Source organism: Mustelus asterias, chromosome 18 (genome assembly GCF_964213995.1).
Source record: "Mustelus asterias chromosome 18, sMusAst1.hap1.1, whole genome shotgun sequence".
NCBI classification, from domain to species: Eukaryota; Metazoa; Chordata; class Chondrichthyes; order Carcharhiniformes; family Triakidae; genus Mustelus; species Mustelus asterias.
This window is the reverse complement of record NC_135818.1, coordinates 53,811,162-53,829,556: the sequence shown is the minus strand read 5'-3', so window position 1 is coordinate 53,829,556 and position 18,395 is coordinate 53,811,162. Positions and strand designations below refer to the sequence as shown.

Below are 18,395 nucleotides of genomic sequence, written 5' to 3'. Positions count from 1 at the left end.
AGTAACACAACTTTATCCATTTTCATTTATATCAAAATTGTATGACAAAGCATAATCACTGTGTACATATATATAGTAAGCAGAACATTCTGAATTTTTCATCCCAAGAACGGTCAATTTATTTGTACCGTTTTTGATCGATTAACTGACAGATATACAATCAAATATTTGCCCTGCAGTCAAACTGAATTACTTTAAATTTAGTTATCTGCTAGACTAAAACTGTTGTTTCTGACTACACTGAGTACTGTGCTAGAGTTGTGATCAGAATGGGGAAAGATCATACAGAAGTGAAAATTCCATTCAACAACAGGGTATTTTAAGGGAATAGCTGGAATGGGTCATCAAAGAACTCACAAGAAATGCTAACTAAACAATTCAAAATCAAATTCACTTGGAAGTTGAGTTAGGACTGAAAACACTATGTTGGTTCTTATTCTGTGGTGACACGGTAAATCCAATTTTCCAGCTCCTTTGTACGCAGTTTTCAGACTAAGAAAGGTAAATAACAGGTTATTAGACAAAGAATAAACAGAATTTTTGGCTTGGTATACCTATAGCTGTGGAAGAATAGTGTTGGCAGTATACATGACTCAATGGTCAACTTTTGTTAGGTATACATGTAATGGACATTGCACTTCTCATATGTTAGGACACCAAATGCTAACCTGATTTGGGTTCTCTCTAAGTGGGATTACAGTTTCAAGCAGGTAGTAGTGCATAGAATACAGTGCTATTTCTTTATATAAACATTGTACACATTTAAAACAAAACCTCTGACCAAGTATTTCCTGGTTTATACTCATTTTCATAAGTACACGTTCCTTTAAAATTCAGACACACAGAAAACAAAGTGCTGACCTAAAAAAAAGTGCATATAATCTCAGGCTGGATAACAGTATGGTGCAAGTCTTCACTTTACCAAAATTTAAAAACCCTTATTTTAACATTTTCTTTGGACAGTTGGTTTTTCAGGTAGGTGTCTTTTGTTTGATATCATTTGTAATTTGATGATCTTGCCATTTGGTTAAATGTTAGGTAGATGATAATTATATTTCTGCTTGAAGTACTTCTTGCTTTCCATCGTTGGAGGTATATTGCTGCTGGTAAGCTGTGGTAAGTACTGCAACTATAGAAAACAAAAAGTAAGTACAATATTTGAATTAATCTAAAATGCTGCATTTAGTTAACATTTATCAAACTAATTCTTGGCAAGGAAAATTTTTTAGCCCATTGTTTTATTCAACAGCTTCAAACTACTAACAGGCTAAAAACAAATGTTTATATTGGTTCCTGAAAATCACTAGTTCAATTGAAACATAATTTTCTAATTGTCATGGTACACTTTAGACTTAGAGTTACAAGAACAAACTGTTCTCAATACAGAATGTGCCCACAGGGGTAGTAAATAGCATTCAAGCAGAAGTGACGTTTTCCAGAGAGCTTAGTTTATTTATTAGTCACAAGTAAGGCACTGCAATGAAATTACTATGAAATTCCCCAACTTGCCACACTCCAGCGCCTGTTCGGATACACTGAGGGAGCATTTAGCATGGTCAATGCACCTAACCAGCATGTCTTTCAGGCGGTGGGAGGAAACCCACGCAGACACGGGGATTACGTGCAAACTCCACACAGTGACCCAAGCCAGGAATCGAACCTGGGTCCCTGGCGCTGTGAGGCAGCAGTGCTAACCACTGTGCTGCCCCTTGTGAGGGCAAGTGAGTTTCGAGAAAGAGTGGTTGAGGGATGTATAATTATCATACTGAATGCTTTGATTCATCTGTATGACTTGCTAAGCCACTGCAAAGGATATGTTAAAAATCAAACGCATAATCAGTAAACACCACAAACACTCGGTATAATAGACAGGGTAAGAAATAGCATATTATTTACAGGAACAAAGCTCAAGTTGTTATTACTGTATTTGGTGCCATTTTTTTAAAAAATGCTTCAAATCCAAAATTTTCTCTCAATTCTTTCCATGGAAAAATAATCAAAATATTCTGAGACACAAACATGTAATCTTAAACACAATCCAACACCTTAGTTACACACGATAAACTTAGTAAATTTAGGCTCTGAGTCAGAAGGTTCAAGATCAGTGCTTGAATTTGAGCTTAAAAACTAATGCTGCCTGAACACAGCAATAAACAAACTAGCCAGCAATTTAGTGTGAAAAAGATACCCTGTGAATTGCAAATCATTGTGAGCTGTTGGCTGATTTATCTCTCTACTTCAGTCTTCCTGAAAATGATATCTTGCACTAAAGCTCCCCGTAATCTTCAAGAAATAAGTGCAGTTGCACATTAATTATCCATTACTCACCACAGAAAGTTAAATCCAGTAATTAACTGTGCAAGTGCCCCATTGACATATTACAATTATCAACCACTGCCAATCAACCCCTCGTGCTCAAAATTAACGTGAAGTCTCACTACTTCAGATTGTGAATCGATTATCTTACTTTTCCTTACTGTCTCTTTCAGCTGGCACAGTGGTTAGCACTGCTGCCTCACAGCACCAGGGACCCAGGTTCAATTCCCGGCTTGGGTCACTGTCTGTGTGGAGTTTGCACATTCTCCCAGTGTCTGTATGGGTCTCCTCTGGGTGCTCCGGTTTCCTCCCACACTCCAAAGATGTGCAGGTTAGGTTGATTGGCCATACTAAATTGCCTCTTAGTATCAGGAGGATTAGCAGGGTAAATACAAGGTGTTACGGGGATAGGACCTGGGTGGGATTGTTGTTGGGTGCAATGTCGATGGGCTGAATGGCCTCCTTCTGCACTGTAGGGATTCTATGATTCTCAATCTATTTTTCTTCTCTCTTCCCCCCCCCCCCCCCCCGCCCCCTGCCATCCCCACCGACTGTATCTAATAAGACATTGAATTCATCCTCTTTTAATATTTACCCTATTTATTTCTCAGTCCTTAAATTTCAATGGTTAAGGAAAATGGGCCATTGTTCACCATGCCCTGTTGTCCTCACTGTACCATTATCGGGACCAAGTCTAATCAGTGGGGCATGCGCAAGATGCAGCATTCTGGTGAAATATGGCCCACTATCTGTTAACACTTCATTGCCGTTCTAAGCGAAGGCTGCAGTCAGTGATATCATCCTTTACACAGGAAGCTGAAAAATAAAGCTGATGAACTAAAATATGCTATGACTCAGGATAAGACTGGGGTGACAGTGGTTAGCACAGCTGCCTCGAGCGTCAGGGACCCGGGTTCAATTTCAGCCTTGGGTGACTGTGGGTTTCCTCTGGGTGCTCTGGTTTCCTCCAACAGTCCAAAAATGTGCAGGTTAGGTGGATTGACCATGGTAAATTGTCCCTTAGTGTCCCAAGATGTGTAGGTTAGGGGGATTAGTGAGGTAAATGCGTGAGGTTATAGGGATAGGCCAGGAACTGGGCCTTGGTAAGATGCTCTGTCGGAGCATCGGTGCAGACTTGATGAGCCGAATGGCCGCCTCCTGCACTGCAGGAATTCTGTATTCAAAGAAGTTTAATTTGCTTGTTCAAATGGGCATTAAAGATTCCATGGCAATTTGTCATAAATTGTATGTTTTTACTGTGCATGAAAGAGAAAATTACAGCACTAGAACAGGCCCTTCGGCCCTCCAAGCCTGCACTGACCATGCTGCCTGACTGAACTAAAACCCCATACCCTTCCGGGGACCCTACCTATTCATGTATGTGTCCAGAAGCCCCTTAAAACTCACTATCATAGCTGCTTCCACTACCTCCCCTGGCAGCGAGTTCCAGGCACCCACCACCCTCTGTAAAAATAAAAAACTTGCCTCGAAAATCTTCTTTAAACCTTGCCCCTCGCACCTTAAACTTTTGCCCCCTGAGTAATTGACTCTTCCACCCTGGGGAAAAAGCTTTTGACTATCCACTCTACTTCTCATAATCTTTAGACTTCTATCAGATCACCCCTCAACCTCGATCGTTCCAGTGAGAACAAACCAAGTTTCTCCAATCTCTCCTCATAGCTAATGCCCTCCATACGAGGCAACATCTTGGTAAATCTTTTCTGTACCCTCTCCAAAGCCTCCACATCCTTCTGGTAGTGTGGCAACCAGAACTGAACACTATATTCCAAGTGCGGCCTAACTAAAGTTCTACAAAGCTGCAACATGACTTGCCAATTTTTAAATTCAATGCCCCGGCCGATGAAGGCAAGCATGCCATATGCCTTCTTGACTACCTTCTTCGCCTGCATTGTCACTTTCAGTGACCTGTGTACCTGTAGCCCAGATCCCTCTGCCGGTCAATACTTTTAAGGGTTCTGCCATTTACTGTATATTTCCCATCTGTATTAGACCTTAATGGCGACCAATTTTGCCTACATAACAATCACAGCACTTCAAAGTGATTCTGTGTAATAGTTTTGTTTCTGAATGACAATGTTACCTAAAAGCAGATAATTATTTCCTTAATTGAGTTTACCATGTAACTACTTACTGCTGGTACATTTCTGCGTGGTGCTCTTACACGTCTTTTCAGAGCTTTTTGCTTGCCCAATTCCAGTTCTTTTCTAAGGCTATCAAAGTATGGATGATCCAGCAACTGTTCACAATTTAGACGAGCCGCAGGATCCATGTGTAAACAACCCTGTGTATAAAAACCAGAATTAATATTGTTTCCTTGTACAGATATTTTACACATGCCCATAATTTTTTCTTACCTTCATCCATCTTTACTTCAGGAGTCAGAGAGTACTGTCTTCAGATATATTGATCCACTGAAGGTGTACTTAACTGGTATGGAAGGCAAACCGGAGGAATTTCTTCCCTAGGTGACCTTAAGACTGACAAACTTATTCTTAAGAGATCAGACTGCAAATGTTAACTAGGTCTAGGATTTAGTTTGGAATCTTGGGAGTTAAAAACTTTAGGAATAAAACTAAGGAGCTAATTCAAATACTGATCATACAATGTTGTGGGAACCTTGGCTAAAATCTGGTCTTTGAACCATACTTTCAGGTACTCAGCCTTGAACAATGTGACCCCATTACACTTGGGAGAAAAATGATGTGCATGTTTACATTTACAAAAATAATACACACATTTTGTCAACTACACGTGTTAAAAGTGAGCTGGGAATAGAATTCAAAACAATAAGTATTAAAATATTGAATTAAGTTTATTTTAGTAATGTTATATTAATAACGTTACTCCTGATACCAAGTCTATTACTGTGCAAGAAGCTTTGTTTCAGTATCACAGCACAAGTTCAAACCTGACTTGCCACAAGTTTGGAGTTCCCTGAAATTTCGGGTTAGCTCTTGCACACTGTTTTATAATGTTGTATTGTTGACCCTTTCTGAACATGGATCTCCCTAGTGAACTGATCCCTGTCATTACACGAAGAAAGTTTTGCCGAGAGGCCAGTAAGAATTGAATCTTTAAGGTTTAACATTATGAGCTGTATTTCCTCTCCTTAACAATTCTTTTATGTACAAAATTGTGTCGAGGGTTAACTTGGTAACTTGTGAAACCAACCAGGTAACAGACTATTTTAGATCTGGAAAGATGTAATGAGTCAGGGGTAAAAAGGAAAGAATGATCAAAGCATAATAGGATTTCATGTCGTTTGAGAATGAGAAACTGGATCTGTAGCTGGTGTCTTAAACTTAAATAAAGGAAATTACAAAAGTGTGAACATAAAGTTGGCTGGTAAGCTGGAGAAGGATGAACCACTTATGACTACCTAAGGAAGTCGAGGGTAGTACCAAATTGAAGAAAGATGTACAATGGGCAGTGCCTTGGTTATTGTATATTAAGCCCTGGAAGCTTACACTGAGTTCAGCACAGAAACATGTCATTGGGCCCAAATTTTCCACAGAATCGTTGAAAGGTCACAGTACAAGAGGAAATTGATCCTGTCAAATCCATGCCAGTTCACTGCAAGAGCAATTTAACTAGTTCCACTCACCCCTTCACCCTTTCCCTATAGCTTGTAATTTTTTTTCCCCCTTCAGGCACGCCTTCAGATGAAGGTGTTCAAGAACACCACCACAGTCTGAAAAACAACTGTTTACCATTATTCTGATATTTCCAAAGCACTATCTCTCAGAAGATAGGGAGAAACTGTTCCCACTTGTGAAAGGATCGAGGACAAGAGGGCACAAATTTAAAATAGTTGGTAAACAAAAATGACACGAGGAAAAACTCTTTCATGCAGCAAGTGGTTAAGGTCTGGAATGCACTGTCTAAGAGTGTGGCAGAAGCAGGTTCAATTGAAGCATTCAAAAGGGAATTAGACAATTATCTAAGGAAGAAAGATGTGCAGGTGAAATGTATTTCCTCATGTCTCCTTTGGTTCTTCTGTCAGTCACCTTAAATTTGAATCCTCTAGCTCTCAATCCTTCTGCCAATGGGAACAGTTTCTCTCTATTCTGTCTAAAACATTTTAACACTCATCAAATTTTGTCTCAACCTTCTCAGCTCTAAGTATACCCATCACATCTGAACTCCCTCATTCCTGGAGCCACTATTGTAAATCTCTGAATCCTCTCCAAAACCTTCACATCCTCCCTACAGTAACATACCTTGAATTGGACACAAGACTACCGTTGAAGCTAAACTAATGTTTTATAAAATTTCATTGCTTCTGACACCCTAAATTCTTAACCCCCATATGCCTTTTCAGCTGTTTCCTGATCTTGCCTTGCCACCTTCAATGATTGGTGCATGTGTACTTTAAGGGTTCCCTGTTCCTGGACCCCGCCTTTAGAGTTGTATCTTTTATTTTGTATTGCCTCTCCACTCTTTTCCAAACATCTGCATTAAATTTCACTTGCCATTTGTCTGCCTATTCCACTGGCCCATGAACTCAGAAGTCAGTCACTATCCAACTCGCAGGTCATTATACTTCCAAGTTTAGTTCATCTGTATATTTTGAAATTGTGTCCTTTACACCCAAATTCAACTGAATAATTCATATCAAGATAAGCAGTAGTCTTAACACCATCACAGTCTGAAAAATCATTCACTAAGGCACTCCCTGTTTACTGTCACTACATCAATTTCGTATCCATGTTGCCACTGTTCCTCTTTTATTCCATGGGCTTCAACTTTGCTGGCAAGCCTATCATGTGGCACTTTTCCAGATGTCTTTTGGAAGTCCATATACACATCAAATTCTTTATCCTCATCAACTCCCACGCTAACAGCCCATCATTCTACTACTTTCTCCCCGATGTGCTTATCTAGCTTCCCTTTAAATGCTTCTGTGCTATTTGCAGAGGTTCAGTGTTATCTTTCTTTAACTCATCCAATGTTTTATTGGCCAGCTAGTTTGTTTTTTTATAATAATGAAATACATGTCTTTCTACACAAAAGCAAAATATTGCAGATGCTGGAAATCTGAAATAAAATAGAAAATATTGGTAATACTCAGCAGGTCTGGCAACATCTGTGGAGAAAAAAAGCATTAACATCATTGACCTGGAATGTTAACTTTGTTTCTCCCCACAGATGCATTTTGAACTCCTGAGTAATTCTAGCATTTTGTGTGTTTATATTTTTCCTGAACTTCCTCGATCTATCTAGTCCGTCAGTCTTTACCTGCTCCAGCTCTGTTTCCTCCCCTCCCAATGTTACTTTGATTTTTGTCTTGTATCTTTCTGAATCATTATTTTGAGCGTATGTTATGGCCGCTATAACAAAGCAGATTTTTATACATGTACAACTTTTATACTTAACCTATGGAACCTGTAAATTATAAATCAAGAATTCCATGAATGCACATGAGTTGCAACAATTCTCAGGAAGGAATATTAGAAATAAATAATTTTTGAAATCATTAATGCAAATAGAGAGTGGTTATACGCCATGAAACTATGTGCAACAATACTTGGTAATTAATGTGCAAACCACAATCAGCACTTGCCTTCATAAATCCAAGAGCATGTTGGGAAAGATTTGCAAACTTCATTTCCAAAGGTTCCTGTACAGAAAATAAATTCTAGTTACGACACACTGCCAAAAAGCACAGACAAATTTAATTTTCTAAAGTTTGCTTTCAATAAGAAACACATTTTGTAAACAGATGAATTAGTAGTAATCATCATCCTGAAGGCAAATGTTAAGTTTCTCCACAAAATAGTTGTTTTTCTTCATATTTTCTCTCTTTTATAAACATCCCCCACTAACCTACAATGTCACTGCTTGGCTAGCAGAATGTACAATTCAATCTAAGTTGAATAAAGAGAGTTTAATACTTCTGTTTCTAACTTGTCTCAATTTCAGATTTCAGTAATAATTACCAAAATAATATATTTGTTTATTGATTATAGGCAATAGGGATGTAATTAGTGTTCCTCTGGCACACATATAGGGCTTCCTTCAGAACTCATGCTTCCATAGAGATAACTATATGTGCCAATTCCTAACCTATAGCTAAAATGGCAACAAACTGATTGTCTCAATATTCACTGTAACTGAGACAATGCTGAAATTAATTGATATACAATTACAGACACTGCATGCAGCTTATACCGCAGGCTTAGAATAAAAGGTTTAACACCTCTTGACTAAGTCAAATACACCATTAGTGAGTATTAACAGTTGCCATGATAAATGTATATACCTATCTGACAGTATAACAAAGATCAATTACACGAGAAAGATAAACTGAAAAGCCATCAACATTCAATGGTAAGTAAGTTTTACAATGCACCTATAGTTTATGTTAATTGCATTGTGGAACTGATTCTGTCAAAGTTTGCTTCAAGAACAAAATCGCATCAACTCTTGGTGTTTCCTTGTTGGTCTCTACATTGCACAGTGATTCACACTAGCTCAACTGGTGTACTGGAATATGATGATCGCCATCTGTGGCTAAGGAGATAAATATTTGGGCCAACATGGTGCCAGAGTTCATAATCTAAGATTTACACTTGAGGGAATCTGTGTTTACAGTTGATAATCTTTGTGCCACACAAGTGCGAGGCAATGACCATCTCCCTTTGACATTCAATTGTGTTATCATCATTGAATCCCTTGCCATCAACCTCCTAGGAGTTACCAGTGACTAGAAAATGAACTGGACCAGCTATAATGCCAGAGGCTGGGAATTCTGTGGTGAGTAATTCACCTCCCGATTCCCCAAAGACTGTCCAGCATCTACATGGCACAAGTCAGGAGTCTGATGGAATACTCCGCACAAGGCTGGATGAATTTGGCTTCAACAACATTAAAGCTCAACACAATCCAAGATAAAGCAGCCCTCTTGATCAATACCCCATTCACTACCTTAAACATTCACTCCTTCCAGAATTAAGGCACAGTGCAGCAATGTGTACCATATGCAATAACTGCTGTAACTCACCAAAGCACCTTTAGTAGCATCTTTTAAACCTGTAAACTTTACCACTTAAAAGGATAAGGGCAGCCGATGCATGGGAACACCACCACCACCTGCAAGTTGCCTTCCAAGCCACGCTTATCTTGACTTGGAATTATATCGCTGTTCCTTCACTGTCACTGGATAAATACCTATACCAATGGACTGCAGCCATTCAAGAAGGCAGCTTAATACCACCTTTTTGTGATCAATTAGAGTTGAGCAACAAATGTTGGCCTTGTTAACAATGCTCAGATTTCACAAATGAATAAAACAAATCCTGTATAGTTTATTGGTAATTTGTTTTGCATATCGCTGAGACGATTGTGCTAAATTGAAGAATATCATACTTTCCTTTTTGGGAAGTTTTAATATTTTCAAAATTAATATGAAATTAGATATGTCTACCCATTTTAATGGCAGCCTGAAAGCCACTGGTATTCCAATGACTGTGGCAGCCAAAAATCCCTAAACCCAAACTCTGCCCCATATTTGGCAGAAATCCCAGTGGGGACAGCCTATCATTTATAGTTAAATAATTCCTGAGGTTGGAGTCAAGAATGCAATTCCATGGTGGAGAGCGATGTACTCCAATCAAAGGGAATGGAAAGTCTAGGGTACGGAATTAAAAAATTCAGACTCCAACGTTCAAACAGTGAATAACCCATTTGTTTTCGATGCTACATTTCCAACAACTACTTTCCTAGATTAATACAATGGCATACCACATTATCTGGCACTGGAATGCTCACTCCACTGAAGAACTGGTTTGAACTGAAGACTTGTTGATGACGAGGAATCAAATCCCCTGTAGGCAAACAAGATGCAATAGTAATTACTGAACCCTTAATGAATGCATTAAAATTGCAATGCGTCAGTGCATGACGTTACACTGAACAATACAAATAATCTTAAAACATGTTGAGCTGCTGTGATACAATGTGAAACTAGCAGGTACAGTCCAATCGCCAAGGTATCGCCATCCAACAATCAACTCTGAATTTAATGGCTAAGCCAACATCGACTGTGAGTTCAAAGAGAAAGAAAGCCAATCTGACCTGCGTTTAATCCAAGCATGCAATTCCAGAAAGCAAAGCAATTAAACATTATACACTCACTTTGGCACCAGAATAATATATTTTTATTTAATGCTCCTGAAATTACAGGGACGTGCGCACTGCAGTATACATTTATAATGCCATTCTAACTCCCTTCAGTGAATATAATCAATCTCCTGTGGCTTTAAACATAAGGAATAAACAAACAGTCTTCAGGTCGAGTTGAGTCCCTGCTTTAAAATTTGATTGGATTTATTATTGTCCCATGTATTAGTATACAGTGAAAAGTATTTTTTGCGCGTTATACATACAAAGCATACCATACATAGAGAAGGAGAGGGTGCAGAATGTAGTGTTACAGTCATAACTAGGGTGTAGAGAAAGATCAGCTTAATGCGAAGTAGATCCATTCAAAAGTCTGATGGCAGCAGGGAAGAAGCTGCTTTTGAGTTGGTTGGTGTGTGATCTCAGACTTTTGTATCTTTTCCCCCGATGGAAGAAGATCAAAGAGAGTATGTCCGGGATACATGCGGTCCTTGATTAGGCTGGCTGCTTTTCTGAGGCAGTGGGAAGTATAAAAATTACCAAATCCTGTCCTTATTTTTATATTTGCATTATAAATTTCCCACTGAAGAAGATGATGGTTTTTGGGCAGTGGGGGAATGTGAAATTGCCTCTGGGGTTCCCTCTGGGTTCCCACCTGCCCAACCTCGTGGCAGGCAAGATCAGGGAAGCCCACCTCTGCCCCAATTGAGACCCTTAGGTGGCCAATTAAGGGCCATTTCCTGTTAGGCTGGCAGGTGGATTGAAACTTCATGGAGAAACCTGAAAATAAAAGTTAGATCTTGGATGGGATCTCCATCATAAGCCCCCATCTGACCGAGGCGAAAGGGCCAGTGGTCATTAGCCCCCATTTTACATGAACAACAGAAGGATGGTCAGGGGAACCCCTGCAAAACAATAATGTACATCCCTTTAACCCCGGTGAGACACAAACGATGACTAGGGACCTATCCAGCTCTAGCCAAAACCACACAATTACGGATTTCTGGAATAAGTTGGAAGAAATGATCAATATCCACTCACTCCACTCAGAGGACAAGTCCTCAGATTTGCCTACAAATGAATAACTTAGTTACCGATTAAACCATCAAAGCATCACTCTCAAGTGAAGATCAGGATCCTAGCCACAAAACCAGTCTGAGCAACTAGCTGGTAAAGACCACATGAAATTCTGATGACCAGCGATACATGTGCATGCGTGAACACAAAAGGGAAAGGCTGGTGGAAACACTGGACATGGATTTAGTATGGAAGCGCAAAGAGTAATAATGACTAGCTGGTGATAAGTAGTGTCCATTCTTTACAGGGATATGAAAACCGTGATATTGTTAGTATGTGTGATGACCCTGACTAGAAAGAACCAAGACAGCTGACCAAGTTCTACAAAAGCTTAAGTGAGGGCCAACTGATCAGGAGCATTTAAATACCAATGTTCACAAACAAACATGTCAAAGATGTATCCCCAAACACTTGGGAGTGGAACAATCAGACCATGGGACTTCCCATGTAAACTTACTCGATGATGCATCAAGTGCTGGGGATGAATGCACCATGTAATAACTGACAGCACCACCTTGGATCCTCCAAACATCAACCTAATAGGTTGGGGATATGTCCTGGGAATGGTATGAGGGAGCTATAAAGGGAGAAAGGCAATTGGAGACTGTGTCCAAGGGACGCTCCCACAACCGGGACCCTCCCACAACCCCAGCAATTTCAACCCCTGGGCCAATTACTACTATCACCAGGGAGCTCCTAAAATGCTCCCACATACACTCTGGACCTCAGAGTGGACCTGTGGAATGGGACTCCAGAAGGAATTTGTCTGAGGTAGTCTTGGTTGTATTTAGTATTAGTCAGATGGAACTGTTGGAGCGATGCGAGACACAGACGAGGTCCTTCTAAAACCAACACCTTGATATGCCCTCCAAACAACATGTGCAGGATTTAATGCGCCCTGCTGTAAAGGAGGCCCAATTAATGGTGCAGCCCGCTCTATGGTGCAGCGACATCTGCCATTAACATTTTGGACATAGTGGATATGGATGACAAGTTAATCTTCTGATTTCCACATTGAGGGAGCTTGTGTTAAGGGCCAAGGAGTTGAAAAAACAGCAAGGGCAAAGTGAGAAAAGCCTGGCCAAAACCTCATTAGGATCCATGCAAGTTCTAGAAGACCAAGCCCACATCATTAGCCAGATCTCAGCATCCCTTCATCAGACCTGCATATATATAGGCAGGGACCATATATGCACATGGACTGGTGGGACCTAGGCACATGATTGGTAGGAGAGGCCCGGCACAATCTAGTCCAGCTCCATAGAGGAGATGTGCCAGTCTGGATCATGGATGACACATTACAGACCTGGGTGTCCAAAGATGGAAATTGCCTCTATGCATCCTAAAATTACTGACCTTTAGCACAAAACAGTTTACTCCAAAACATGAACTTTGCTCATCTACCCTGACACTTTACTGCAGTGCCCAGTCACCTGATATCTTAGCTTGATCTTGAGGTCAAGTTACCAGTTTGTTACGGTATAACTCATAGATCATTCATCAACTTATATTATGCTGACCCAAAGGTCAGATTCCTTTAGCTTACCATGGACTGACCAATAGGATAGGCATAAACTTCCCAATTGATTCCTATTCCCATCTATATCCATTCTAGTTTTTTATTTACTGTGGACACTTTTGAAACATATATCCACAACCTGGCCAAACCTGGATGATCCCATGATGCATCCTGATATGTTACACCAGAAGAACGTTTTTTTTAAGAATTCACCATTGTGAATTTCTAAAATGTTGTGGTGTCACAAGGATATTTGTAACTGTAAACGTAACTTACTCTGGTCTAGTGATATTCAATTCAGATACATGATTACGAGCATTCAATATTGTAATATCAAGATTGCAATTACATATACCAATTTCTAACCCCATTTTAAATCCTATGTTGCTTTGTTGCACTTCATGTTGTGAGTTACAAGTTGTAAAGGGCTGTAACAGCAATTGGGAAAACGCAAGGCATTGCCTTCTGCCCAGACACAAACTCTGTTCACCACTAATTCCGTGCTACTTCCTGGCCACTGTCAGACTGAATCACACAACCTTACACTCAATTTGGCCTTAGGTTGAGCCTCTAAGCCAGCCTACCACCACTTCTGTCACATCATTCAACTCTTGTCCATGCCATTTGTTACTAAAATCTTCATTCGTGCTTTTATTTCCTCTAGACTTGAATACTACAGCACCCTGCCGCCGCCACCCCCCCCCCCCCACCCCAATCGACCACATTCCATAAATTTGATCTCATTAAAACTCCTGCTACCTGTATCTAAACCTGTGCCAGATTGTGCTCATCCATCACCCCTGTGTTTACTGATCTATGTCGACTCCTGATCCACCAATGCCTTAACTTTAAAATTCTCACCCTAATGTTCAACTTCCTTTCCCCTGTGGCCTTACTCTTCACCATCTCTGTAACCTCCTCCAGCCTTGCAATGCTCAAAAACTCATGTTCTGGTTCACACTGGAAGTCATGCTTTCCATCGGGTGCTCCGGTTTCCTCCCGCAGCCTGAAAGACGTGTTGATTAGGTGCATTGGTCATGCTAAATTCTCCTTCAGTCTACCCGAACAGGTGCCTGAGTGTGGCAACGAGAGGATTTTCACAGTAACTTCATTGCAGTGTTAATGTAAGCCTACTTGTGACACTAATAAATAAACTTAAGCCTGCGCCCCACACCAGAATTCACTCCTTACACCTCTCAATCTCTACACATTTATTATTCTTCATAAAAAATGTCTATTTGTCTAAGCTTTTAGGTGTTCCTCCTAATGCCTCTTTTGACCGTGTCAATTTTTGTCTTCCTATGCTGCCATGAAGTGGATCATTTCAGAATGATAAGGGGGTGCTATATAAATGTAAATTGCTGTTTAGGTAAATTTAAATAGGTTTGTATGTCAATGTTCAAAAGTCATTAAAACCTACAAGTAATTATTCAATTAAGAACCTTGTATTTATGTAGCACTTTTTATGATTTCTGGATGTCCTGAAGCACTTGACAACCAATGAAAGCACTATTGTAATGTAGGAAATGTGGCAGCCAATTTGTGCACAGCAAGCTCCCACAAACAAAAATGTGATAATGACTAGATAACTTGCTTTTCAGTAATGCTGATCGAGATACAAATTCTGGCCAGAACACAATGGAGAACCTCCTGGTTCTTCTTCTTTATCGTGTCGTGGAACCTTTTACGTCCATCTGAAAGGGTAGGCTCGGTTTTCTCTGAGAGAAAGCACCTCCAACAGTGCGACACACCCCCACTGCTGCATTGAAGTGTCAGTTTTTGATTTTGGTGCTCAAGTCTCTGGGTTTGGAATTGAACCTTCAACTTTCTGACTCGGGAGGTGAGAATGCTACCAACCAAGCCACAACCAAGTTGACACCTAAACATGCCAAAGAACCCTGTATTCCTAAGATGCAAGAAATTTGTTTTTTTTAAAGTTTGTTTATTAATGTCACAAGTAGGCTTACATTAACACTGCACTGAAGTCACTGTGAAAATCCCCGAGTCGCCACATTCCGGCGCCTGTTCAGGTACACTGAGGGAGAATTTAGCATGGCCAATGCATCTAACCAACACAACTTTCAGACTGCTGGAGGAAACCAGAGCACCCGGAGGAAAGTCATGCAGACAAGGGGAGAACGTGCAGACTCTGCACAGACAGTGACCCAAGCTGGGAATCGTATCTGGGTCTCCGGCTCTGTGAGGCAGCAGTGCTAACCACTGTGCCACCATGCTGCACCGTTTTGCAAATTTTATTAATGATAACTCGAATTGCTTGGAAAATTACTTTGACTTGAGCAACCGAGTATAATTTTGAATATTGTACTCACCGAGTGTTTTTCTGATCAGAAAGAGCTGATCAACATCTGATTTTCCTGGCCACAAGGGGGCCCCAAATAACAATTCCGCAAAAAGGCAACCTATTGCCCAAACGTCCACTGGAGGGCCATACTGTGTGTCTCCAACCAACAGCTCAGGAGCACGATACCACCGGGTTGCTACATAATCTGTATAGTAATCTCCTGGACCAGCTACAAAGTAAAAGGCTATATTTAAAAATCATGTAAAGACCCTTAACATGAAACTAGAAAACGCTGAATTGCCATAGACAACCAAACCTTACTTTTATGGGGAAAACATAACTTTTACAAAACCAATTCAGTGCCTTATTACAATTCAGCATTTACCAAAATACATCAATACAATGTATTGCTTTAGTGATGTAGGACATCCACCGTGATGGCACAATGGTTAGCACTGCTGCCTCAGCGCCAGGGATCTGAGTACAATTCCAGCCTCGGTGACTGTGCAGTCTAAAGATGTGTGGGTTAGATTGATTGGCCATGCTAAATTCCCACTTAGTGTCAAGGGAATTAGCAGGGTAAATACGTGGGGTTATGGGGATAGGGCCTGAGTGGGATTGTCGTTGGTGAGGCTCGATGGGTCAAAAGGCCTCCTTCTGCATTGTAGGGATTCTATGATGTGTCCACAGCAGCTATGTTTTGAACAGTACAGTCGCACAAAAAGCATTGAAATGAATGACCAGTTATTCTGGTTGGATAATGTTGGATGAGGAAGGAATATTAACCAAGGCATTGAAAACACTCTCTGCATCTTGAGGGGACCTTGTGGGCCAATTTTAACCCATTCACAACCCATTCATTTGCACAGTGTTAAAATTGGTCCCCTTCCACTTCAGCAGTCAAAAGGGTCCCCGGTTTATTATTTCCTTTAAAGGATAGCAGCTCTAAAATTACAACTTAGGCACTGAAATGTCAACCTGGATTATGTGCTTGATTTATGGACTGGGCTTTAACCTCACAATCTTATAATCTAGAGACAAAAGTGCTATCAATTAATCAAAATATTTTCCCAAAATTTAACACTTAACTGGTGCATTCTTCTTCCATATCTGATTCGTATTTAAGTATATTCAAAGGGCTTTTTTTAAAAAAAGAAACACTATATTGTATGGTGAAAACTAATTTTTATTCATTCATAGGACATGTGCGCCACTGGCTGGCCAGCATTTATTGCCCATCTCTAGTTGCCCTTGAGAAGGTGGTGGTGAGCTGTCTTCTTGAATGGCTGCTCTTGTCTTTCTTGATGGAAGTGGTCATGGGTTTTGAAGGTGCTGCCCAAGGATCTTTGGTGAAATGCTGCAGTGCATCTGGTAGATGGTACTCACTGCTGCTACTGAGTGTCGGTGGTGGATGGAGTGGATGTTTGTGATGTGGTGTCAATCAAGCGTACTACTTTGTCCTAGATATTGTCAAGCTTCTTGAGTGTTCATAGAATCCCTGCAGTGCAGAAGGAGGCCCTTCGGCCCATCAAGGCTGCACCAACAACAATCCTACCCAGTAACCCCACATATTTACCTTGCTAATCCCCCTGACACTAAGGGGCAATTTAGCATGGCTAATCAACCTAACGCACACACCTTTGGACAGTGGGTGGAAAGCGGAGCACCTGATGGAAACCCACACAGATACGGGGAGAATGTGCAAACTCCACACAGACAGTCACCCAAGGCCGGAATTGAATCTGGACCCCTGGCACTTTGAGGCAGCAGTGCTAACCACTGTGCCACCGTGCCATGTTGTTGGAGTTGCACCCATCCAGGCAAGAGGGGAGTAGTATTCCATCACACTCCTGACTTGTGCCTTGTAGATGGTGAACAGGTTTTGGGGAGTCAGGAGGTGAGTTACTCACCACAGTATTCCTAGTCTCTGACCTGCTATTGTAGCCATTGTGTTTATGTGGCAAGTCCAGTTGAGTTTCTGGTCAATGGTAACCCCAAGGATGTTGACAGTGAAATATATACTATAAATTTATAATAAATATTGAAATATATATTGAATAAATATATATTCAATGTATGAAATTAGTTGAAAACCTTCGAATTATTTAAAGCCACCAGTGTGTCCACATCAAGAGATAGAATTAGGATAGTGCCATATGCCTCCCACCAACCCCCCCATCTCCCAAGCTTACTTTTGCTATTTATTAAGATCATGGCTAAACCTTGATCACTCCACTTTCCTGCTTGATCTCATGTCTCATTTCCTTAAGAGTTCAAATATCTTCCGATCTCAGCTTTGAATATGCAGTTAAGCAGCCAAAGTCTTCTGGGATAGGGAATTCCAAAGATTCAGCACCAAGCTACAAAGGACTAACCCAAACATTGTTACACAAACGTGGATTTTCACTGTTATTCTGGTGCTTTATACAAGTAAAGAGAAAAAGACAAACAGTAAACTGGTTCTTGGACAAGGTGGTTCAAGTGGACCACTGTGTTGACAACCTTTTGTTCACCACCTTTCTCAGCTGCTCCATTAGATCTGATTTACCACACTGTTTGTCCAATACAGTAATTGATGCCCAGAAATATTGGGAAGACTGAATCCATTGTCTTTGACCCTTCCCATGAACTGTTTCCTAGTCACCAATTCCATTCCCCTCCCCACCCAGACTGAGGCTGAACCAGACCGTTCACAACTTTGATATTCTGTTTGATCCTTAGCTGAGCTTCTGACCTCATATCTTCCCGATCACCAAGATCCTCTATGTGAACCGTTCTAATGTTGTCCATCTCCTCCCTTACCTCAGCCCATTTGCTGCTAAAACCTAAATCCACACTTCTATCATCTCCAGACTCAACTAGTCCAATGTTCTCCAGTCTTCTATACCACCCTCCATAAACTTCAGCACATACAAAATTCTGCAGTCTATATTCTAACTCTCACTGTGTTCTGTTCACCCCTGTGTTTGGTGACCTGCATTGGATCTTTGGTCTGCAACACTGCAAATTTAGATATTTCATCCTGGTGTTCAAATCCTT

The 18,395-nt window shown here is 40.6% G+C and overlaps 1 protein-coding gene across 1 annotated transcript in view; it reads right to left on the bottom strand.

Moving 5' to 3' along the window:
- Nucleotides 1–14: 14 nt before the first annotated feature.
- cdkl1 (cyclin dependent kinase like 1 (CDC2 related kinase)) overlaps nt 15–18,395 on the bottom strand; it is a 41,156-nt gene continuing 22,775 nt past the window's right edge. The window contains exons 5-9 of the mRNA XM_078233954.1: nt 15,385–15,585; nt 10,081–10,163; nt 7,901–7,957; nt 4,469–4,618; nt 15–1,129 (exon numbers count right to left, since the gene is read on the bottom strand). Of these exons, the coding sequence (XP_078090080.1) occupies nt 1,028–1,129; nt 4,469–4,618; nt 7,901–7,957; nt 10,081–10,163; nt 15,385–15,585 (593 nt within the window). The 3' untranslated portion in view covers nt 15–1,027. The remainder of the gene's footprint in view (nt 1,130–4,468; nt 4,619–7,900; nt 7,958–10,080; nt 10,164–15,384; nt 15,586–18,395) is intronic.